Here is a 23,159-nt window from a genome sequence, read left to right on the forward strand (position 1 = left end):
TACGGGACTCGGCACGACCGCCACGACTCCACCCGGGGCGTACGGATACATTCCCGAAGTTGCCGACGGCGGAGCCAGCCACACTGTCTTCCTCCCGACAACCTGCGCTATGACAGACATCAACATCGCGGATCCGACATAGCTGTGTCTGTCCACCTCACACACCGAAGAAGTTGAAAAACGGATCCTACGCGTTCGCTGTCAGCATTCGGTTCCTCGCGACAGCACGGAACAACGCACCGTGTGAGCGGGCGACACGGCTCCCTTCGGCCCGAGCCATGCGTTCAAGATGAGTTGTTCGTCATTCGCGGGCGGCATGTACTGCGGGCAATCCTTTGGCGGTTCCATATCCGCATACACGTAGTCCGGGACCACGACGTCGTCCAGCAGCGCCGGGAACTGCGCGAAGAGGTTGTGTTGCGCCAGATACAGCACCTCCGCGCCCGTACCCACATTGGCGTCCATGTCCGTGCCTTCTCGGTCCCCGTCAAGTTGGAGCGCCCCAAGGAAGGCGTCCCACGGCATCATCTTCTGCGTCCACTCGTCCGCGCGGTAGTCGTTCCCCACTTCGATGGGCACGACGCGCCCTGGGCCCGCAACAGCGCCCAGATACGCGCGCGAGCGCCACGGGCGCGAGTCCAGCGCGGGCCAGCCGGTGTCGCGCAGGAACCCAGGGAGGACGAAGGGGCGTTGAGAAAAGCGCGACCCGAACGTGGCGAGAGACGGTGGCTTCGGCAGACGAAGGACGGCTTGGGCGGCGCTTGAGAGCGGTGGGACGGGCGGGGGCGCGGCGCGAGGTGCGTCTGAGGACCAGGACGAAGACGGAGGGGCGGTATACCGGAGGCAATCCGACTGTATGCGCTTGATGAGAGTTTGGATGCAGTCCATGCGCCCATCCCCTGGTGCGCCGGCGATGACAATGGCGTGGTCGAGATACGATATGGCCGACAGCGCAAACTTTGTGTCGCCGCCGGAAGAGCAATCAAGAACGTCAGCGTACGCGAGAATCACGGACGCATCTGTGTAGCACCGCCGCCATGCACGTCCTTCTGCATTCCGCGTCACTGGCATCTTCTCGTGGGCCTCCTGAGTGAGGTTCAGCAGTGCGCTCTTGACGTCGGCTCTTTCTTCAGACCGTGCCTTGGCCAAAGTTCTTGAAGCGTGTATCAGGGCGTCAACATGGCTCCGGCCACATGGCAACATCTCTGCGAAAGGCAAATCAGTCGGTCATGCACGATGACCGGAGCAGGTACGAACAGACCGCCCGGCTCCGTGGAGGTCAGAGTCCTTAGGGTGAAGGTGACATGCTTCCGGTGTCGTCCACGTTGTTGCCATGGACCGTAATAGGATAGACTCGTGAGAACTCGATTGAACCGGCTAAGAATGTCACGCGAGCGTTCGCTTGCGGTTGCACAGTCATAGCCAACTCTGGCCTCCTCAAGCACCAAGCACTATCTCAACGATAGACTAACCTTGAGTTCCATGACACTGGTCATCCGTCAAGCCATCAACGAGAGTATCCACTATTTTTGCGAAGTCTGCGAGCATAGAGAACGTCATGCGGATTCGACTGTACGCGAACAGAGCGGGCTGAAAGGGCGCATAGATAGGTATTCGAAAATGGCCTTGAACATGCAAGAGACTCACTATGGGACAGGACAGGCACGGTGGCTGCAAACGAAAGGGGTCGAACTTCGAAGATACCGCGATAGTGGGTGGCAAAGCCTTGTACTGAGTATACGCAGCTTGATATTGACGGCAGGTAGATAGAAAGGCACGCAAGACGGCAGCAGGCTGGCAAGGAGTTGGCGTACGCCAAAAGGCTTTCAATGTGGATGGGGGAAGAGAGAGATCAGTCAAGTCGACCGGTCGGACCTGTGATGCGCGAGGCCCTAATCTGGCGCCCATCTAGCGAAGCATGATCGAGCACGTAACGCCGTGACGTTGCCTGCCAGCGCATCGCCGGATCCTCTCGCGCGCAATCCTTCCGTAGACGAAGAAAGGATGCACACAGTAAAAGCAGTGCTCGCGCAGGAGTAGCCGGGGCGCGGTGAACGTCAACAGGCAAAGAGGGCAGCCGCGACGGATTGAGAGTTCAAGCGGACAGTCGAAGCGCGTGAGGGGTGGCATGTCACACGTGACAGCGTCAAATTTCGGTCACCGGAGACGTTATAAGGGACACTGTGCGTGGCCGCGGGCGTGAGAACGTCCCCGTAAACCCCTGCGATCTTCATCAGAGCGCGGAGACTCGGGCCGGTCGTACCATGACGTCGAGGTGAGCGCTTCGTGGCCAGCCCTGACGCCCTTCTCCTGACTGTCGCGCCTAGATTGGACCGGCTCCTCCTCCTCCTCGACACCGGCTCCTCTGCCTCTGTCCGCACCACCGCCGCCAAACAATTGGCACAGCTCGCTGCAAAGAGCGTCATCACCGACGTTTCCCTCGCCGAAGACGATGTCAAGACTACCCGCCACCATGTTCCCGTCGGCGACCCCGCCGGCTGGGCTGAGCTTATGGCTGTCATGGCTCGAGTGCGTTTTCCAACATTCGATCGAGCTTACTGAATGCGCTAACGTGCGCCTCCAGATCCTCCCATACCTCCACTCACGCTCCCACGAAACCCGCTCGGCCGCCGCCACCGCACTCTCACACATCTTCACACTAGTCCCTTTGTGGATACCCTATGCTGACGCACAAACTAACCCTTACGGCGCGTCGACCACTCAACCCGCTCCCGAATTCCCCCCTTTCTCCGTCCGCGAGCTTATGGAAAAGGGCACGTTGCTTCTCGCCTCCTCCGGCAAGGAGTTCACCAAACCTACCGGCATCCTCGCCAACTCGACCGAGGTCAAGAAGGCGCGCAAGGAGGCCATGGGCCGCCTGGGCCTAGACTTCCTCGACAGCTTCGGCGGCGCTGACGATATGGACATCGACAAGGAGCTCGCCGCTGACGAGCCCGACGCCGACGTCGAGATGGCGCAGCCGCAGCCGCAGCTGGTGCCGGCCCCAATGTCTATCAAGACCGAAGTCAGGGTTGAGGTCAAAGCCGAGGACAACCCGCCTCTGAGCTCACCCATAGAGGAGCTTGTCGATATCAAGGTCAAAACGGACCCGAGTCTTCTCGACAGGTCGAAGTCCTCAACCCCGGTCGCTGCGCCTTCTCCTGCGACAACCACCGCCCCCGAGGATACCTCCGCCCTTTCCGCGCGCGAACGCAATAGGCTAAAACGCAAACGCAAGCCGGGCAACGCCGCCGTCGTCGGCGCACCTCCACCCACACAAGGTTCTGGAGCCAAGTTTCAGGCTGCGGCTGCGGGTCCCACGAAGTATGTGGTTTGGGTTCGACGCTGGAATATAGTTGCTGACATATCATTGCGTACGCAGAGCGCGCCTGGTCTCGACAGACGAGACTTCTTCTGCCAAACAGCGCGGAAGCAGCCCAAAGTCGCCCACAGAAGGCTCTGCACAGGACCGTGTCGCCATTGATCCCACAAAGGGAGGTGCCATCGCCCCTAAACTTGAGAGCAAGTCGAAGGCGCTTGAAGTTGAGCCCGGGACTTGGATCTGGGATGGCCTCGTGAAGCTGCTTGAGGTCGACCTTTTCAGCGCCGCCTGGGAAGTCCGCCATGGCGCCGCGATGGCTCTCAGAGAGGTGCTCAAGCTTCAGGGAAAGTTTGGTGGCATGAAAGGTCGGCGACGTCGCATTACCGGAGCTGTCGCAGCGCTAATAGAGCAAAACCTCCAGCCGATTCCTCATGGGATGAGAACCTCCTTGCCCACGAGAAGTGGTGCAACGACCTCGCTGTCAAATTTTTGTGCATTTTCGTGCTTGACCGCTTCGGAGACTTCGTGTCTGACCAAGTAAGCCCACTGTATGCGCTTTCTAGTTGCTGTCGAGGCTCATGTGTGCGCTCAGGTCATCGCCCCCGTTCGCGAAACTGTCTCGCAAACGATGGCCTCCCTCCTCCTTCACATGCCTCGAAGATCCGTACTTCGTGTGCATAATGTCCTGCTGCAGATGATACGCCAGGATTCCCAGTCACATCAAGCCTACCAACGGCAAGCTGACCATCAAACATGGCGACCGCAGTCACGTATGGGAGGTCCGCCATGCGGCTATTGGGCATCAAGTACGAGGTCGCCGTCCGCAGTGACCTTGTGAGCCTAGACGTACCCGAAGGAGATTCCGCGATGGATGTCGATGACGGCAAAGAGGTGTTGCGGGGTGTCGTCGATGCCGCCGTTCTAGGGTCCGTCTAGCCCCTCCCTCGACTTTGATGCACGGCTAACTCGCGTCGGTTATCAGCCTCGGGGATCGCGACGACGACGTGCGTTCGGTAGCCGCGTCATGCTACTGCCGGTCGCGTCGTACCTGGTTAAACGACTACCAGAAGAACTCAGCCGAGTGTTGGCCGTGTTGTGGAGCTGCCTGAGGGTATGAAAGACGACCTGAGCTCTAGTGTTGGTGCTGTCATGGACCTTCTGGGTGCGTTGCTCGTCTAGATCGTACTGTTTTATTCTGAATCGCCCTACAGGTCAATTGGTAGCATATAGCGAAGTCATCGAGATCATTGCCGACGAGGCACGGTCGTGAGTGCCTTTTGGCGCTTACAGGCCCTAGACTCACGGCTCCCTTCCCTGCAGACAACCATCACGGTCCTCGCACCGACCCTGTTCCCCTTCTTCCGACACACGATGCGAATGTCCGGCTCGCAGTCGTTAACACCCTTCACACATTCATGTTAGTCGAGTCGCTTCCACGCGGCTGGATCGGTGTTCCGTTCCTGCGCCTGCTCTTCCAGAACCTTCGTTGAAGAACGCTGCGACATCCGCGAGGCGACATTGACGACATGGAAACACGTCCTCGATACGATGAGCGTGCAATCCGGTTGGATGGAGGAGTCGGTCACGCAACCAGTGCTACTCGAGTGGTACGCGGTCCTGATGACCCCCCTGGGCTTGCCTCTCGACTCGTCGACTTTCTATGATGCGAACGTTGATGCGAAGAACGGCGGCCCATCGGAACGACACAATGTCGACAAGAATATGCTCACGCAAGATCTCTCTCTGGTCCCAATCGAAGTGGTGATTCAAGCCAGGCTCGCGGCCTCCTCCGCCCTGGCGTACATCATAGCCTATTGGCCATCCAGCGTGAGCATATATCGCACTTTCCACATACCTTGTTCTCACACCCGTCTTGATAGGACAAGTCGCCCCCCATAGACGACACCTTCCGGCCCATCCTCGTGCACTACGTCGACTCCACCAGCATGCTCCAAAAGTTCCTCGCCGCGATCATATCCGAATACTGGGCGCGCACCTACGACGCCCGCGCCGGGCCCGACGCGCCCCTCCTCATCGACGCCTCCCCGCTCGCGGCCGACCTCGCGCAGAAGACGCTCGCGTGGCTGCAGGCGGACCCGCCCGCGGCGTACCACGAGCAGGCGTTCGCGCTCGCGCGCATCCACGGCGAGTGCTACAACCTCCTCCAGAGCTTCGCGTACGACTGCAAGCTGCCGCAGACCGCGATCCCGCAGCTCGGGACGGAGATCGACGTGACGGGCACGCGCGACGGCTGCTTCACGATCGACACCGCGCAGCAGGCCGTCGGGCGCATGTTCGACCGGCTCAAGGAGAGCCTCGGGCGCACGAAGAAGCGCGAGGTCGCGATCATCAAGGACAAGCGGCTCAAGGTCGTGTCGAGCATCGAGCGCTATATCGAGGTCAAGGGGCAGTACGACGTGCGCGTCGCGGCGGCGTTCGCGGCGGCGTTCGTCGCGTTCCGCGGGACGCCGGACAAGGTCAGCCCGATCGTCAAGGGCATCATGAACAGCATCAAGGTTTGCTTCCTTCGCTGGCTGGGCGAATGTTGTCGCTGATGCACTGTTGGTAGAACGAGGAGAATCTCTCGCTGCAGACGCATTCGGCCTCCGCCGTCGCTGCGTTCGTTGAGTTCTGCGTCCGGCGCGATCTTTCACAGCCGCCAGACAAGATCGTCAAGAACTTGTGCACGTTCCTCTGTCAAGACGTTGAGCAGACTCCGACGTTCCTCTACCACCGTAAGGTGCTCTCCGGGGTCCTCTCTTTCTCCAAGTCTCCGGCGGCGGCAGCGGCAGAAGCAAGCAATGGCAAGGATGCCAAGAGCGCAGAGGACCCGGCGAAGGCCCGTTTGTCGCGGAGAGGCGCCAGGCTCGCGTTCGAGAAGCTGTCCGAGAAGTTCGGCCCTAAGCTGCTCGAAGCGGTCCCGAAGATGTGGCAATCTATGGCCGGTGGGCTTCTGAGTGCATGCTCCACAGGTGCGTCTTCTCCCGCCTTCATACATATGGATCCTTAATTTCCGTGCGCAGACTCTGTGTCCAAGATGGACGAGCAGATCGAGAAGCGCCACGGACAGGACGTCATCGACTCGCTCAGCGTGTTCGAGGCCGTTGTGCCCACCTTCCATGCCGACCTCTCGCACAACTTCACCGAGCTCTTCCCGCATGTCGTCCTCGCCCTCCGGAGCCGCTTCGCGATCGTCCGCCAGTCGGCTGCGCGCTGCTTTGCGACGATCTGCGACGTGCTCACGTGCGACGCGATGCGTTACGTGATCGAGAAGGTTGTGCCCTTCCTTGGCGACACTGAGGAGCTGTCCAACCGTCAGGGCGCCATTGAGCTCATCTATCGTGAGTGTCGCAGTGCATCCGTCTGCGATGATATGCTCAACTATGGATCATAGACATCGTGCAGAAGCTGGACATCAAGGCGCTTCCCTACGTCATCTTCATGGTCGTCCCTGTCCTGGGACGCATGAGTGACCCAGACGATGACGTCCGTTCAACGGCGACGAACACCTTCGCGTCGCTGGTGAAGATGGTACCGCTTGAGGCCGGCCTCCCCGATCCTCCGAATTTCCCTGAGGACCTGCTCAAGCGCAGGGAGCAAGAGCGTCAATTCCTCATGCAACTTCTCGACGGCAGCAAGGTGGAGCAGTACAAGATCCCGGTCACGATCCAAGCCGAGCTGCGCAAGTATCAGCAGGAGGGCGTCAACTGGCTCGCCTTCCTCGCCAAGTACCAGCTGCACGGCATTCTCTGTGACGGTTCGTTGCACCACCATCCCGTTGTGTGAGCAGATGCTGATGCCTTTCGTGTAGATATGGGTCTCGGGAAGACACTTCAGTCCATTTGCATTCTAGCCAGCAAGCACCACGAGCGCGCGCAGAAGTACAAGCAGTCCAAGTCCCCCGACTCCAAGCACCTTCCGTCGCTCATCGTCTGCCCGCCAACGCTGACTGGCCATTGGTACTACGAGATCCTCAAATACACCGAGAACCTCCGTCCGGTGCTGTACACCGGAAACTCGCGCGAGCGGTACAAGCTCCTGCCGAAGCTCAAGACCTACGACGTCGTCATCACCTCGTACGAGGTGGTCCGGAACGACATCTCAAGCCTGCAGGACATTCACTGGCACTACTGCATCCTCGATGAGGGTCACATCATCAAGAACGCCAAGACGAAGCTGACGAAGGCCGTCAAGCAGGTCAAGGCCGTTCACCGCCTCATCCTGTCGGGCACCCCGATTCAGAACAACGTCCTGGAGCTGTGGAGTCTGTTCGACTTCCTCATGCCTGGGTTCCTTGGCACGGAGTCGTCGTTCAACGAGAGGTTCAGCAAGCCGATTCTTTCTAACAGGGACGGCAAGGCGAAGACCGGTGAAGCTGGTGAGTTCCTTTGTGCGCCGAATGATGCAGAGACTCACATCGCATCCAGCTGCGTTGGCTCTCGAGGCCCTCCACAAGCAGGTCCTACCCTTCCTGCTCCGTCGCCTCAAAGAAGACGTGCTACATGACCTGCCTCCGAAGATCATCCAGGACTATTACTGCGAGCTCTCAGACCTCCAGAAGTTCCTCTACGACGACTTCTCGAAGTCTCGCGCCAAGATGGAGGCGGAGGACGTCGTGCGCTCCACGAAGGAGAAGGACGGTGAGCAGCAGCACGTCTTCCAGTCGCTCCAGTACCTGCGCAAGCTCTGCAATCATCCGGCGCTCGTGCTCAAAACCGACAAGGAGGCGATCAAGGACGCGCTCGCCAAGGCGAGCACGGGCTCCTCTGCAGGCGCCCTCAGCGATATTCATCATGCGCCCAAGCTGCAAGCGCTTCGGTGAGTGGCACGATGAGGTCATCTCCGTTGTCCTTCTAACCTCTTGACAGGCAACTGCTCATCGACTGCGGGATCGGGCTCGCCCCGGGCGCGACGGGGGACACGTCCAAGTCGGAGCTCGTCGACGACGAGGGCACGGGCTCGGGCGCGTTCTCGCAGCACCGCGTGCTCATCTTCTGCCAGATGAAGCAGATGCTGGACATCATCGAGACCGACCTCTTCAAGCAGCACATGCCCTCGGTGACGTACATGCGCCTCGACGGCACGACGGACGCGAACAAGCGGCACGCCGTCGTCCAGACGTTCAACGCGGACCCGTCGATCGACTGCCTCCTGCTCACGACGCACGTCGGCGGGCTCGGGCTCACGCTCACCGGCGCGGACACCGTCATCTTCGTCGAGCACGACTGGAACCCGATGAAGGACCTGCAGGCGATGGACCGCGCGCACCGCATCGGGCAGAAGAAGGTCGTCAACGTCTACCGGCTCATCACCAAGGGCACCCTCGAGGAGAAGATCATGGGGTGCGCTCCCCGCTCGTTTTCTCGTGTATGCGCGACGCTGACCCTCCGTTTCCCCCGCGACGCCAGCTTGCAGCGCTTCAAGCTCAACATCGCCAACTCGGTCGTCACCCAGCAGAATCGGGGCTCGCGTCGATGGACACCGAGCTCGTGCTCGACCTGTTCAAGCGCACGTCCGAGCAGGAGGACGCGGCCGCGGCCGCGAAGAAGAAGGACAAGGACGCCGGCGGCGCGAGCCTCGGCCACAAGAACGTCCTCCGCGGGCTCGAGGACCTCCCGCCCGAGGAGGAGTACCAGGAGCTCGACCTGAAGAGCTTCATGGGTCCATCGGCCGCTGAACGTGCCCTGCGCCCCACGCCTCGTGTTTCTGTTCCGCGCTGACTTCTATTACTGCCCTCGACCTTGCGCCCCATTCTCCACCCCTTTTTCGCCTTCGCCTTCGCTTTCGTAGGATACCCGGAGAACGGGGGGCGCGAAGTAGTAGCAGCCCCCCGCCGACCCCGGCAACATCGTGAACCGTATCTTTATCGTCTCGTCGCATCGCTCTCGGACCTCGCCATCTCATGATTCCGCTGCTCGGCCCCCACATGGATTCGGTAGACCAACTGGTAGATCACTGTGTATTCCTGTAGCCGTACGCCCCGAACAGTTGTATAATACAGTATAATCCGACCCGGCCGGCTGCGATTCCGCGCCCATCAAAAGACGGGGTGGGGGAGTTTACACGAATGTCCCAACATGTTCATTGGGTATGCGTGAGCAAAAACGAAACTCGGTACGGATGACGGTAACAGCGTACTGACATGACAGCGGCCACGCACGGCCACGACGACGACAAGAGCGAGACTACCACCGCATCACACCTGTGGACCCGCCCCGCGCGTGCGCGAGCGAGGAAACGGTGAGCGGCCGCGGCCCGCGCGCTAGAAGAGATGGTACGGCCCACCCGGCCGCCGCGCGCCCCGGCCGCCGCTCGGGCCGAGCCGGTCCTTCCAGTAGTGCGGGAAGGTGAAGACGAGGACGAGGGCGACGACGACGACGACGGTGCCGGCGACGACGCCCCCCAGCACGCCCGCGCTCAGCTTCTTCTGCGGCGGCGGCGCGCTGTCCCCCGCCGGGGCCGTCGGGCCGTCGCGCCCGAGGAGGAGGAGGAGGAAAAGGAGGAGGGGTCCGAGGCGGAGAGGACGCAGGAGGTGTCCGCGCCGGCGAGGACGGTGAAGGGCGCGGAGCGGGCGGAGACGGCGCCGCCGGAGGCGAGGGCGACGTACGTGCCCGGGGGCACGCGCACCTGCGCCCACGCGAACGCGCCGTCCGCCGCGCGCGCGGTCGTCGTCAGCGTCTGGGAGACGAGCGGCGCGGCGGCGGTCGTTGGGCCGGTCGCGGCGCGGTCGTTGGTGACGGCGAGGGTGAGGTTCGCGCTCGCGTTCGCGCCGCCGCTGGGTGCGGACCAGCGGAGGGTGGCGCCGGTGCAGGTCGTCGCGTTGCTCGGGGGCGAAGGTGAAGGCGTGGCGCTCGCGGAGGCCGCGGAGGCCGTGGAGGTGGAGGTGGAGGTGGGTGTGGAGGCGTCGCCGTCGTCCTCGGCTCGGTGCCGCCCCTGCGCGCGAGGCGAAGTCGAGGAGGAGGACGAGGAAGAGGGCGTGGAGGGTGATGAGCCTCGGGAGGCGCATTGTGGAGTATGGACGGGTGTGGATGGCTCAGAGAGGAGGGTCCTGGTCGACTACGCAGAGGCTTCAGAGGGTCGCACCCACAGCGTTGAATTCGTACTCACAGGGGTCGGTGCGCTCCTCGATCTCAGTCAGTCTTCGCTGCCACCCAATTGCTGCTCAGCTGCGGACACCAGGGGAGTGCGAGACGAGGAGGGGAGGGGAGAGGAAAGGCGGGCGGGGCATACGACATACCCACCGTGGTGGAGCGACTCTATCATATGCAGCCGCTTCTCACCCGGCGCGAATAAAGCCCCCAGCCGTCCGTCCCATGTCGCCCCTCCCCTGCCCCCCGCCCGCAGCGCACACACGCACGCCGAGAATGACGCCAGCCGTGCGCGCCGTTCGTCCCCGACAGCGGGGGCTCGGTGGTGGGAGGCGGGCCCCGGCTCCTTTACCGCCCTCCAGGCCGGTGGACTGCCTGCGTCCTCGACCTCTCCCGGGGCTCGGATGCGTGCCCGAGGGGGCGAAGGGCGCTTCGGGCGCGTGCGAGCGTGGTGGAAGCACGACGTCTATTCAGCGTCGTTGGCCGTTCGCTCACAGGCGCATGGGGCCGTGGCAGCCGGGACCAGTCCGTCCGCAGAGCTCGCGCAGGGGACGTGCGAACGGGCGCGCTGGCCCGGGGCTCGAGGCGGTCGGTGCGCCTGGGAGCGGTGTGGTTGCCGGGGGCCGGGCGTGGGGACGGTGCATGCCGTTCCGAGGGTGGTGGACGGATCGATTGGAGGGGAGAGTGGAAGAGGTGAGTGAGGCCGATGTGGACCGGGAGTAATCCAGCTGTCACAGAGTACGTACCTCCGTGGCTTGTACCATCAGCCGACATGGGCGGCGGGGGAAGCTGCCACATGAGAACAACGGGGGTGGTAAGGTGGATGCTTGGAGGTTGCTTGGAGGCACCTCAAGATAGGTCAAGCGACCCGTGTCCGGCAACGTATACGCGGCTACGGCTATCTTGATAGAAATACTTGCGGCCATACGCCGGTGTCACATTGTATGGGTGCGCGGATGTTGTAGGGCCGGAGAAGACGCACAAAGGAGTCTGGTGGTTCTACTGGCCAGCTCCGCCTGAAATAGCACGTCCGCAGTCGGTGTGATTGACCGACATGCGTTTGGGGCCAAGAATACTCACTGTATTTCCACGCGGAGGAGAATACTCTGCATGGGGAATGGTGGTCGTGCGAGGACAAGTGTAAGCCGGTGACCACGATGATGATGGTAGAAGAGAGCAAGTTAGACGCCCCCCTCAACAACACTAGGGCGCTTACCCGATCACTACCACCCACTGTGCAATCCAAGTACGGCATACCCATGTGTAACTGTCAGTTCGTAGTACTACTTGGAGTCCTGTGCACTCCCATTCCCATTGACATGCTACAGTCGCCGACCAATGCCCGAAAACGGGCTGAGGCACATACGCCTCCACCAGCCGATGGCACCAAATACCGACCGGGCACTGAACTTGTCCACTGAGTAAGCACGTCGTCCCGCTCGGCGCGCCCTCCGAATTTGCATAGTACATACCGGGAGATCGACAGAGTGCAGTGCCGTCTTGATCGCGCTACCTTCGACCGCCGATCACGCGAGACGCGGGCGCGAAGGGCTGCAGCGAACGTCTACGCTGCCCACTGCGGGGCAAGCAAGCAAGCAGTACTAGTAATACATGCGGCTGGTATAACAATCCGTGACCTGTCCGTACGCATTACGACGGGCAACGCGCACGTACACGCCGTCCTCAAATCTCAAAAGCACACACACACACAACTCGCCCGCCGTCTCCGTCTCAAACCCACACACAGCGCGACACGACACGGCGCACGGCCTACACGCCCCCCTTCCCGTCCCGCTCGGGCGCGTCGTCGGAGAGGCGCGTCGCGCGCGCGCCGTGTGCGCGGCCGCGAGCCGCTCGAGCGCGATCGGCGTCTCGTGCGGGCGGCGGCTGCGGCGCGCGAACGTGCTCGTCGCGCCGCGGGCGGAGTCCGTCGACGCGAAGCCGATGTGCGTCGAGAGCATCGTCGAGTTCGTGCCGCGGCTCGACTCGACGCGGCTCGTGCGCACGACGAGCATCGTGAACACGATCGCCTGTGCGGAGGGGGGTCAGCGTGGAGGGGAGGGCGAGGAGCGAGCGGGGCTCACGTTGACCGCTGGGAGCTGCGGGGCGGGGACGGGGAGGAGGTCAGCGCGGGAGACGCAGAGGCGCAGGCGAGGCGGGGGACGCACCGGCTGGAGGAAGATGAAGAAGACGTTCGAGGCGACGATGTTCGAGACGATGAGCGCGAGCAGGTTCGCGCAGTAGAGCGCGGCTGGCGGGCGGGCGGCGGGACGGTCAGCTGCGCGTCCGGCGGCGGGTCTGGGAAAACGGGGTCCGCACCGCTCTCGATGACGATCTCCATGATCCGCGACACGGGGCTCTCGTCGCGGATGTGCTTGCCGGTCATGCGCGTGACGGACCAGATCTTGTACGCGATCAGGCCTGCGGCGCGCGCGTGAGCGGAGGGGACGGGGATGGGGAGGGAGAGGACGTGTACGGACCGGCGCAGAGCGCGTTGAGCACGAAGGTGACGATGAAGAAGTACTTGACGCGCACGGACACCTCCGCCACGAGCACGCCCACCGTCCTGATCCCCGTCTGGAACTGGGTCCACACCGACCAGATGCCGAGGGCTGCACGAAGCGCACACACACACACGGCGCCGTCAGCTACCGGCGGAGTCGAGCGAACGTCGGGCGGACGCACCGTAGGACGCGAGGAGCAAGCCGATCGCGACGAAGGCGACGTACAGGTTGTAGTTCCACACGATGAGCGCGCGGTAGACCTGCGCGGCGCAGATCAGCCCCTCCGACGACCGGCGCGCGCGACCTCGGGGCGCGAAGAGACGGAGAGGCGACGCACGATGATGAGGTCCGAGAACATGGCGAGCATCGCGGTGAAGACGCCCTTGGTGAGCGTGACGGGGGCGGAGATGTTGGCGAGCGCCTTGGCGGGGTTCGCGAGCTGCTCGCCGTCCCGGAGCCCGAAGGCGTTGTAGCCCAGGACGAGCTCCGACCACCAGTCCTGCGTGCGCGAACGCCGGGGTTAGCGCGCGCACCGACTCGCCCCGACAGCGGAAGGGGAAGAGGAGGACGCACGGCGAGAGCGAGGACGAAGATGATGCCACACGCGAATGGGAGCCAGCCCGACAGCCCGGCGCGCCATTTGCTCCAGAGAATGGAGACGGATTGGGGCACGTAGGCCACGTAAAATCCTTGAGTGGCGCGGTGAGGACGCGCGCGGCGCGAGCTACGAAGAGAGGGAGAGAGAGACGGACCGGTTGCGAAGGTGTTCGCGAGGAGGCCGACGAGGTGTGCGTTGACGAAGGAGATGTCGGAAGGCATTGCGGGAAGGGCGGGGAGGGGGGAGGAGAACGAGCGAGACGGGCGGCGGCTCGCGCGCGCGGGGAGGGAGGCGTGGGCTCGTGAGCGGTGGTCGCGGAGCAGGGCGTTCGGGGCGAGTGCGGTCGTTTGCGAGTGCGCAGGCGAGGACTTGCGAGTGCGGAAGCGAGGAGAGGGAAGGGTGCGCACGCAGGACCTGGTCGCGGTCGGCGGGGGTGGGGGCACGCGAGGCTAGTGAAACGGGGTGCGCGGCATCGGGGGGCCCTCCGGGGACGAGGAGCTGAGCGGGGGAGGATGAGGGGGAGGGAGAGGGAGCTCGAGAAAGCAGAAGAAAGCTTTCATCCGTCGTCTGACCTCTCTAGCGCTCCGCCCCGGGCTTCGAAGTTCGCGCAGCGGGCGGGGCGCCGCGTGCTCGAGCTCTCGCGCACCTTCCAGACGGAAGACGTCGCTAAGGACGACTGGCGGGCGACCTAGAAGCCCCGGGCCGAGGCCGTGCGCTGCCCACGCCGCTCGCTCAACTCGAGCTTAAACGTTGATCGCGGTCTCCAGCATTCTACAACATCTACTTACAATTCCTTGATGGGTCCGTACACATGCGTTCTCCACCCATCACACGCTCACCAGCGGCGCATGTACCACAGACTCCACCGTCGCGAAGTCCACCAAGACCGTCGGTGGCGTCATCGCCTTACGCGCTTCATAATGCGCCTGGCACGCGTCCCCATCAGCTTCAAAGCTTCAACGCACGCTCTCCCCACGCAGCACTCACCTCGACGGTCTCCCAGCCCACAAGCAACACGTACGCGCCCTCGTCCCCCTCCTTCGGCCCCCACACCCACCCGCGCACGCCCAGCCCGCTCGGCGCGCCCGCCATCTTCTCCGCGAGCTCCCGCATGCCCGCCTCGAACTCCGCGCGGCTCTTCCCCGCCTGCAGCCGCAGCTGCACGAGCTCCGTCACGGGTGCCCCGAGCGCCGCGCCGGGGTCGCTTCGCGCCTGGACGCGGGCCACCGTCTCGACGTCCCCGGCGAGCCCGAGCAGGCCCTTGGCCGTCGCGGCGTGCTCCGCCGCCGCCTCGGGCGACTCCCACCCTGCATCGCAGTAAGCAAAAGAGAAGAAAGAAAGAAAGAAAGACCGGGACGACGCGAGCGAGCGAGGGACGCACCGGTGACGAAGTAGCCCGTCGCCCCGTCCTCGTGCTGCACCCCCGCGGCGGCGATCCTGTGCGTGCGCCGGCGGGCCCCGTCAGCGCGGTCCTCGGAGTCGCGCGTCGAGTACGCATGCGCAGACGTACCCGGTGGCGCCCGGGGCGGCCCTCGTCGTGGCGCCGACGGCCTTCGTGAGCGCGCTCGGGTCCGCCTTGAACGCGTCCGTCGCTTTGAAGGACGCGAGTGCGATGACGGGGAAAGACATGGTGATCGGATTCTTGGATTCTCTTGAGGCTGGAGGGCGATCGGGCGGTTGGGATGCGGAGGGCGAGGGCGCGCCGCACGCTTATAAGCGATCCGAGACGAGAGAGTATGCTTACTGCCCAGGTCCGTCGGTGGAGGCCTCTCCCCGCGCGGACAAAGACCGGGGATCGGCATCCTGGAAGGTGAAGATCGACGGTCCAGTGCTGATCAACGTCCCAAACTCCGAGATATTCGGACTGACGGCATCACTAAATTCCGCACCAATCTCATGCGTGAGCGTTCGTGTACCGATGCCGGTAATGGATCAGCGTTAGTATAGCGATGAGTGGTCGCTTCCACCGTCTGTGCGGATCATGCATGACCGTAGCGCCGTGGACTGACGACAATGGGTGTTCATTCCGGTGTGGCAGAGGATCACTGATATCGACAGCAATGTAAGCTTCGGCTGCAGCAGGTTAGTTTGTGGTGTTCATTGTCTGAATATGCTTGGGGTGCAGTATGTTCACAGGATGCCCATGCTCTAGCAGTACCAAGGGAGGAGGTGATCTGGACTATAGTGAGAATGGTCTAACTTGATCGTTCTTGGGTGAGGTGATGCCAACCACAGACAACGCATGTGATAATGAGATACCATAGGAATTCTTCTAGACAACAGCCGGATCATCATCAGGCAATAAAATAACAGAAAAATGTGGATTGGGTACAGGAGGCGCGGATTACAACCAGACACAGCCCTCGCTGGCCATGATATGAGCCAGTGCGCTGCTCGGAATCAGACCAAGACGGGATCGTCACGGGTAACCCTCGGATCGTCCGAGGGTTACCCGTACGGTCCCTCACCCGCATACCCGTTACCCGGGGTGTACTACTGCGAGTGCGGTTATGTGTCGCTTGATTCTTCATAGAGCGTGGTGTAAGCGAGACGTACGTGAGTGACGGGACGGGGACGCCGCGGGAGGTCTCGGACGTGCGCGGCTGCCCCAAAGCCGGTGGAAAACGGCGGCGACGGGGAACGCGGCAACATTAGAATTCACGAGCATGTTGAGCGGAATCGAGAATCGAGACCGACCCACTTGGCATTGACGCGATATACCATGCGCACCCGGGGCGTATGTCTTCTTGCAGAGCGCATCTTCGTGCTCGTGCAACAGTGGCATGTACCCGGCCTTCTGCCAGATGTGCCGGTGGAGGTTGTGGCCGAACGCGCGGAGCTAATAGTAGGCGGCGTAGGCGTGCGTCAGGACGCTGAACACCTGGTCGAGCCCCTCGAGCGAAAGCGCCTTGGTCTCGGGCACGAACAGGAGCGCGGCAAAGAAGCTGAAGACGCTGTGCGGGCGGTTAGTTCTCAGCGTCGGGACTCGGGACTCGGCGCGAGGAGAGGGAGAGGAGGGAAGATGTGCTTCCAGCCTTTGAACCAGCTTAGGGCATCCAGGCGCTGAGCAGCACGCGGACGGTGAGCGCGATGGCAGTTGCAGGTCGAGCGGGACGTGGTGAGCGCGAGGGATGGAGGAGTGGGAGGGTGCGTACAAAAGCCGGAGCTGCGCGTGGGCGACGGGCTCGGTGGGTGACTATGTCTTGTCTCTTCCATATATCCCATGAGCCTAAGGATGATTAGTATTGTACTCCGTCTCCACGAGGTCCACTGTCGAGCCGACTGAGAGGCGACTGACTTGACCTGGGGACGTCGCGTCACTGGTGCCTGGCGGCTTCACATATTTGCGCTTGAAGTACCACCGCTCTCTCGTCCAGATAGTCACGAAGACATCTGTCGACATCTCAACGTTCTGACGCCATACTTCGGGGACCAGCCTGCTGATCTTGCTCCAGCGAATTTCTCTGACCAAGGTTCCATGCCTCGCACCCGCGAAGCGTCTGAACGACAACGGTGCGTACATTGGCAATTCCACAACAGACAGGATAGCTTACACTCGAACGCTCAGCCTTGCGCAACCCATCCTACAGCGGCAGCAGCGGCACATGGCAGAGCTCGAGGTTCGCATACTTCATCACTTCCTCCACGACCCCCGCGGCCGGGTGCCAGGAGCGACCAGGTCGAGGTGTGCCTGCAAGAACCCCCGCCGCCTTGTCAGCGCGCTCTCCTCCTCCCTCCCCCCGACCTCACCCAACAAAGCGGACAGACACGCACCTGGACGCTCGTCCACCCGATCATCAGCACCCGCACGTCCTCGTCCTCGACGCCCGTGCCCCACGTGAGCGCGAGCAGGCCCGTCTCCTTCGGCGCGCCGGTGACCGCGCCGGTGAGCGTCGCGAACGCGGCCTCGAAGCCCGCGCGGTCCGCCGCGCTCTTGATCGTGAACTTGGCGACCTCGGTCACCGGCGCCTCGAAGACGGGCGCGGGGTCGTGCTCGGGTCGGACGTGGTACATCTTGATCCCCTGGGCCGCGTCCCAGATATCGCCGACGGCGGCGCCGAGCGTCGGGTACTCGGGCGAGGCCATCAGCGCCTTGTGGTCCTCGTACGTGTTCCACCCTGTGCGCGCCGGACGGAAGCCCGGAGAGGGAGGGGAGCGGGGAGAGGGGTAGCGTGAGCGGCTTGTTCCCGCGAAGGCGCGGTGGTGGCATCGGAGGAGGTTGCTCACCGATGAAGAGGTAGCCCGTCGACTGGTCCTCGTGCTGCAGGCCTCCTCGGACGATCCTGCGGGCGGGGCGAACGCAAGTCGGTCTCGCTGGCCCCCGAGTCCGGGGAGCCCGACGCACTCACTTGGTGATGCCTGCGGTGGCCTTGAGGAAGTCGCCGGTCTGCTTCGCCGTCGTCGCAATGTCGGCCGGGTTCGCCTTGAACGCGTCGTTCGCGGCGCAGTGAGCGATTTCGATCACGGGGAAGGCCATCGTAGTGGTGGTGGTGGTCTGGGGCTGAGCGGTTCCGCGGGGTCAGCGACGGTGCCTCCACATAGATCCCGGCGGCGCTCACGGTGTGGGAGTGATTGGGCGATAAGATGGGTGGGCTGGAGGAGATGGGGGAGATGGTGTAAACGCAGGAGGAAGACCGCGAGCCTCTATATACCTCCTCTCTCATGGTCAGCTGGCTGCATCAGTCATGCACTGTCTTGGCCATCCCCGTAGAATACATGGACAAATCGAATGCGTTATCTCGAAACATCCGGCGCCCGGCCCGCCTACTATTGATTCTCGACGGTCCAATGCTGGGCCTCCTCGTATGGCATCACCGGTCTTGCGGCGAGCTGGACGCGATAGCCGGCTGCGTATACGTGCTGGTATACGAGAGAGTTCTCAAGAGTCCGGCGCGCTCATGCTGAAGCTTGAAGCGGTTTCGAGCTTCGGGCTTCGCAGAATTCGAAGCGGCGGTTCCCAAGGCCTGTTCTCGCTGCCGTGGGTCCGTCAAGGTTCGCAACAACACGTGTCGCGCGCGAGATGTGCGTCAAGAGCAAGTGTTCGCTGTTTGGCCGAGGAACGTGCGCGCGCCCACGCTGCACTTGGAGAGTGTAGGCGGAGGGGTGCTTCTTCAATCATCACCATCGATATGACAACGCTCCACCTGCCTCCTTCTTTGCGCACGCACGCTGGTCGTCACTGGATACCCACAGACATCTTGGAGCAATTCGCCCGTACTGTGCACCGGTCCGCCCGGTGTATCAACGCCCACTGCGCAAATGTCGAAATAGTACGGCAGGGGGGCGTCACTGCACGCGTATCGCATCGTATTCCACACGCCTGACCCCTCACAATTCCCCACTGACACGCGTCTCGCTCCACAGGCTCGACAACGGCACGTAGACAACCTCCGCCGTCGCAACCGCAGCGAGGACCGCGCCCAACGGCCCGTTGTTCTGCAAGACTCTGCGATGTGCCTGCACGAAGCCCACCCACACTCGTCAGCTCGCCGTCGACCCGCGCACCTTGGCTCTACCACCCTCCTCGACGCTCGTCCACCCCACGACCATGACGACCGCGTGCTCGTCCTCGATCTGCGCGCATCCCCTCGACGCGCGCGGACCCCGTGGCGACCTCGCCGAGCCACGCGGCGAGCCCCCCGTGGCGGCGGGCGTTGGGCCGGAGCTTGAACATCGCGATCTCCGTCATGGGAGCACGCACCGCGCCAGGCTCCTACCCAGCCGACCTATCGTGTTCTCGTTCCCAATCCTAGAGCGTGACACAGGCTTGGTATGTGCTGGGGGAAGACTGGAGTGTGCCGTCCGCTTGAGCGCGAGGCAAATGAGGGGTGCGCGTGAATGCGATGTGGGGATGAGGAAGAGGCTCAGCGCTTAGGCCTCAGCGCGCAGGGTAGGAGCCTGGCACCTCGCGCGCGACGTCGTTCCGCACATGGAACATCCCTGCCCGGCCGCCCGGCGTGCGGAGCTGCGCGAGGTCCCAGATGGCGCCCGTTTCAGCCAGGGCGAGGGTGGAGTGCGACCGAGAGAGAGACCGTGAGCTCGGTTCGTGCGAGGCGAGAGAGGAGAGAAGGTGGGGTGCTCATCGACATCGACGACGACGTACGCGGTCGCCTGGTCTTCGCGCTGCAGCCCGGGCCGAGCGCACGATCCTGCCCCGCACCCGCGGCACTCGCGTCCGTGAGTGAGCATACGTGGCACGGCTCTCGACGCGGCAGAGGCGCGAACACTCACTCGGTCGTGCCCGGGGTCTGGCTCAGGATCTCACCCGGGGAGCGCTTCGACATCGCTGCGATCGGGCCCCGTTGGGTTCGCCTTGCAGGCCTCTGCGCGACTTCGATTGTGGGAAACGACATCGTGCCTTGGCAGATTGGGTCGACGTTGCGAGGTACTTAGCCTAGGGGTATCGCTAGCGTACTTATTGAATGTCGCAATCTCGGGTAGACGCACAAGCACCTGCACAGATCCACATCCCTCCTTGTGATGCAGATCGTTTGTGTAATAAGGCCATCACAGACTCCATCTTTCATGTGTACAATCGTCATGGGCCATGAGTCATAGCGATGGTGGGCCGCTACGGCGATGGAGGGGCAGCTAACGGACTCACTGAATACAACATATATACTCTCATAAAGCCGACTGCCTTGTGTCGCAGGGGTGCTTCACGCATAATAAGACGCGTGACCATAGCCAATGGTGAAAACCTTCGTGGTCCAGATGATGCCTCAGTTGAGCCCTTCGAGAGCAGACCCGTCTTGCTTGCGTCTTGCTTCCAGCCGTCTCCCGAACGTCTTGCCAAGTTGTCATCCGTTTCAGGTTCGTGGCGAAGCACATCGCGTGGGATTTGTAATCAATCTTGTCATCCTCCCACCGTCAGCAACCTCGAGCCTTGCCCCAGGATCGACACTTGACAAGTGTCGAGAGAAAAGAGGATGCTCTCCAACCCTTAGGTGCTTAAGTGGAACGGGACGAATGAGATCACCGGCTACAGATCTAATCTCATCGCCTCGCACTCGGCAACTGGCGCCCGCAGCTTGACGTCCTCGGAATACCGTCACGGCGTCAACTTCTCCCTCCCTGCCACAGCCGTCGCGTATCCCGCCCAGTGCTCTTCCATCCTCCTAGTTCTCTTCAATGTCCGCGCCGCGACTTCCCATCGAGACCACTGAGAAAGTGCTCGACGAACTCAGCGCTCAGCACGATCTCCACACGCTCACCGCCTGCGCTCGGATCCACAGCGAATGGCTCCCCAGGAGTCGTTTCCTCCTCTGGCGGACTATCAAAATCTCTAGCTTGGACAGCCTATACTCCATTGATCAAGCCTTCAAGCGCTCTCCATACTTGCGCCGTTGGTCCATGCTGTTCGACTGACGACTTTGGGCCACGGACATCCATTTCCCTGGGCCGCACCGGCGATCCTCCTTCCTCATCTCCTCCACATCGACACATGGGAAATAAATCATATGATTACGATGTACCCGTGGGTTTCCCCCGGATAATCATGTCGTGCCTCCGGCACTACCCGCCGTCAAGACCCTTATTCTTTCGGACGTCTGCTTCCCCACTCCGCTCCATCTCTACCGCTCATTCGTGCATTCCCCACTTTAGAGACACTGGAGATAGCTTCTGTGAAGTGCGACGGACACTCACTTCATGATGCGCTCATCTCTTCACCACCCTCCGGGAATCTATTGAATTTCACAGTACGGTGCGAACCCACCACGGATATCACAAGGCAGCTTGCCGGGTTCGTTGTTGGAAGCTGCTCGACATTGGTGCACCTCAATATCGGCGTTAAATTGCTCATCGCAGTAGGTACATGTGTAGACAACTCACGCTGTGAGATTTTCAGAACTAACTTCCACTCACACTCACAGGCATTCCACTTGCCGACTTTACGAGTCTCACATGTCTTTCTGTCGATACCGCCTTGACATATCAATATTATCCCACCCTTCTCTCCGATCCTACGACACTACAGGACCTCAAAAATCTTGTGGCTCATCTTCAACTCCCACCTGCCCTACGCTCCTTGGAAATATTCTTGATCGTTCTGGGATATTTGATGACTTGTGACCTCAGTAGTCTACAACAGGCAACTCTACAACTCGCAGGATTGGTGATGAATCACGGCTATCTCAGCGCCAATGGGATCAACCTCGTAGTGCAAGACTCGACACGGAACCTCGTGGACAGATGGAGATCCACGTTAGAACGTGCTTTCTCCTCACTTCAACATACACGGAACCTTCTACACATCCAATTTCGGTACTCCAGTGTGTTCTGTTCCTTTTAACCATTTATGCATGTACAGTAATCATTGTACTTATCCAGGTTTACCGGAATGGACGACCCCTGACTCCGAGTACGGGCATCCCACTTCTTCAGACCACTTCATCTTCTCTCGAGATGGAAATTGGGCGGCCAGCGTAGCGTTCATCGTTCAAGATCGCCGGCGAGTGTTCAGTAATGCTCATAATCTGGGATATTCGCACTGGCGGTCAACCGGCTTTGGAACGTTGGTATCGCTCGTCGGCGCCCATTTGGGACCGAGTAGGAACACTCGCCTTCTCGCCTTCGACCGTCCGCCTCTTCCTTCACTGTCATGACCAACTGAGAATATTTAGCCTCCCTTGTGCACCGGAAGAATCCCTCACCTACAGCGACCTTCGGGAGACGGGACACATCAAGCCTTCTAACGGACTGCAGGAATTCCTCGCCGCAAGCTGGTCACCGGACAGCGCCCAAATTCTTGTGCTGGTGACGACGATGGAAGTCCAAATCTTGGACGCGGAGAGTCTGGCCCACATGCGTACGCTGCACTGTCCCCCACGATTCAGGGTCATTGGCCCGATTTCATCTCTCAGTATCTCTCGACGGCCGGTTCGCTTTGGTTCGCCAACGTTCTTGCCGGTCCTGGAACAGCCGCAGCGGGGAGCCCAACTACAGTGATGGCGTCTTCGCCGTGGAAATGGCGTCGGACCAATCCTTCCCCTTCCTCCTACATCTCCATCAACCCCATCATTCCGGCGACAGCCTATTCCAGGCCGTTCTGCGACACGAAACTAAGAACAGCGAAGGACTATATTCTCCTCGCAGTCACCAGAGCTGGCGCGCTTTTGGTCGAATCCAGTTCCGGTGCGCACGGCGACGACCATGCCACCCCTACGACGCTGGCGCAGGCACTTCCCGAAGGCTGGACGGCGAAGGCGCTGTCCCAGGACGGCTCTCGTGTACTGTGCTTCGAGCCAACGCCGGGTCGGATTCTACGTGTGTCGGACGTCGCTGGTATGCGTATTCGACACCGCGACCGGAAGGCCGCTGTCAGGGTCTTTCGAGGTCGAGTCCTACCAGGAAATCCTTGTTGGTGACAGCACCATTCACTGCCTTCCATATTCTGGCCGACTCAACCCGGCACCGGGCAGCGCCATGCTCCGTGGTATTGGAGCACTCTCCGCGGTCGCCTCCACCGCGTCCCAGCCCTAGACCGCAAACATTGCCAATTGGTGGTCACGGACGACGGATCGATGGTCGGATGGTCGGATTGGCACGGAGGGTGCACTTCGAGCGCAACGAAGGCGACGTGTGATCCCGGCAGACGATGCGTGACGACTGGCTTGTACAGTAGTCCGCCTTCACGGCTTTACCTG

The 23,159-nt window shown here is 61.8% G+C and overlaps 4 protein-coding genes across 4 annotated transcripts; 1 reads left to right on the top strand and 3 right to left on the bottom strand.

Moving 5' to 3' along the window:
- Nucleotides 1-18: 18 nt before the first annotated feature.
- BXZ73DRAFT_6505 (uncharacterized protein) lies at nt 19-1,071 on the bottom strand (the record flags this gene model as incomplete). Its single annotated transcript, XM_048021770.1, has 3 exons — nt 19-107; nt 166-187; nt 241-1,071. Coding segments are annotated over 3 exons (942 nt in total), but the record flags the coding sequence as incomplete, so codon positions are not given.
- Nucleotides 1,072-2,264: 1,193 nt separating this feature from the next.
- BXZ73DRAFT_91337 (SNF2 chromatin remodeling protein) lies at nt 2,265-9,228 on the top strand (the record flags this gene model as incomplete). Its single annotated transcript, XM_048025939.1, has 23 exons — nt 2,265-2,275; nt 2,328-2,529; nt 2,585-3,324; nt 3,383-3,687; nt 3,744-3,859; nt 3,915-4,004; nt 4,048-4,101; nt 4,130-4,248; nt 4,305-4,366; nt 4,390-4,412; nt 4,433-4,484; nt 4,534-4,588; nt 4,801-5,149; nt 5,203-5,838; nt 5,892-6,294; nt 6,346-6,663; nt 6,717-7,079; nt 7,134-7,700; nt 7,750-8,140; nt 8,191-8,664; nt 8,731-8,767; nt 8,809-9,001; nt 9,113-9,228. 23 exons carry the CDS (start codon nt 2,265-2,267, stop codon nt 9,226-9,228), a joined length of 5,676 nt encoding a protein of 1,891 aa, XP_047875446.1.
- Nucleotides 9,229-12,455: 3,227 nt separating this feature from the next.
- On the bottom strand, nt 12,456-13,736 carry BXZ73DRAFT_50778 (uncharacterized protein; the record flags this gene model as incomplete). Its single annotated transcript, XM_048020503.1, has 7 exons — nt 12,456-12,661; nt 12,730-12,831; nt 12,891-13,022; nt 13,096-13,174; nt 13,252-13,413; nt 13,488-13,603; nt 13,667-13,736. Coding segments are annotated over 7 exons (867 nt in total), but the record flags the coding sequence as incomplete, so codon positions are not given.
- A 2,615-nt stretch (nt 13,737-16,351) lies between these two features.
- Nucleotides 16,352-17,989, bottom strand: BXZ73DRAFT_79317 (uncharacterized protein; the record flags this gene model as incomplete). The annotated part of the gene is made up of 7 exons (XM_048023059.1): nt 16,352-16,466; nt 16,764-16,905; nt 16,937-17,012; nt 17,067-17,096; nt 17,287-17,630; nt 17,740-17,795; nt 17,862-17,989. The coding sequence occupies 7 exons, from the start codon at nt 17,987-17,989 to the stop codon at nt 16,352-16,354; spliced, it is 891 nt and encodes a 296-aa protein (XP_047875448.1).
- Between the last annotated feature and the right edge of the window lie 5,170 nt (nt 17,990-23,159).

The sequence above is a fragment of the Epithele typhae genome (genome assembly GCF_022376455.1).
Source record: "Epithele typhae strain CBS 203.58 chromosome Unknown BXZ73scaffold_43, whole genome shotgun sequence".
NCBI classification, from domain to species: domain Eukaryota; kingdom Fungi; phylum Basidiomycota; class Agaricomycetes; order Polyporales; family Epitheliaceae; genus Epithele; species Epithele typhae.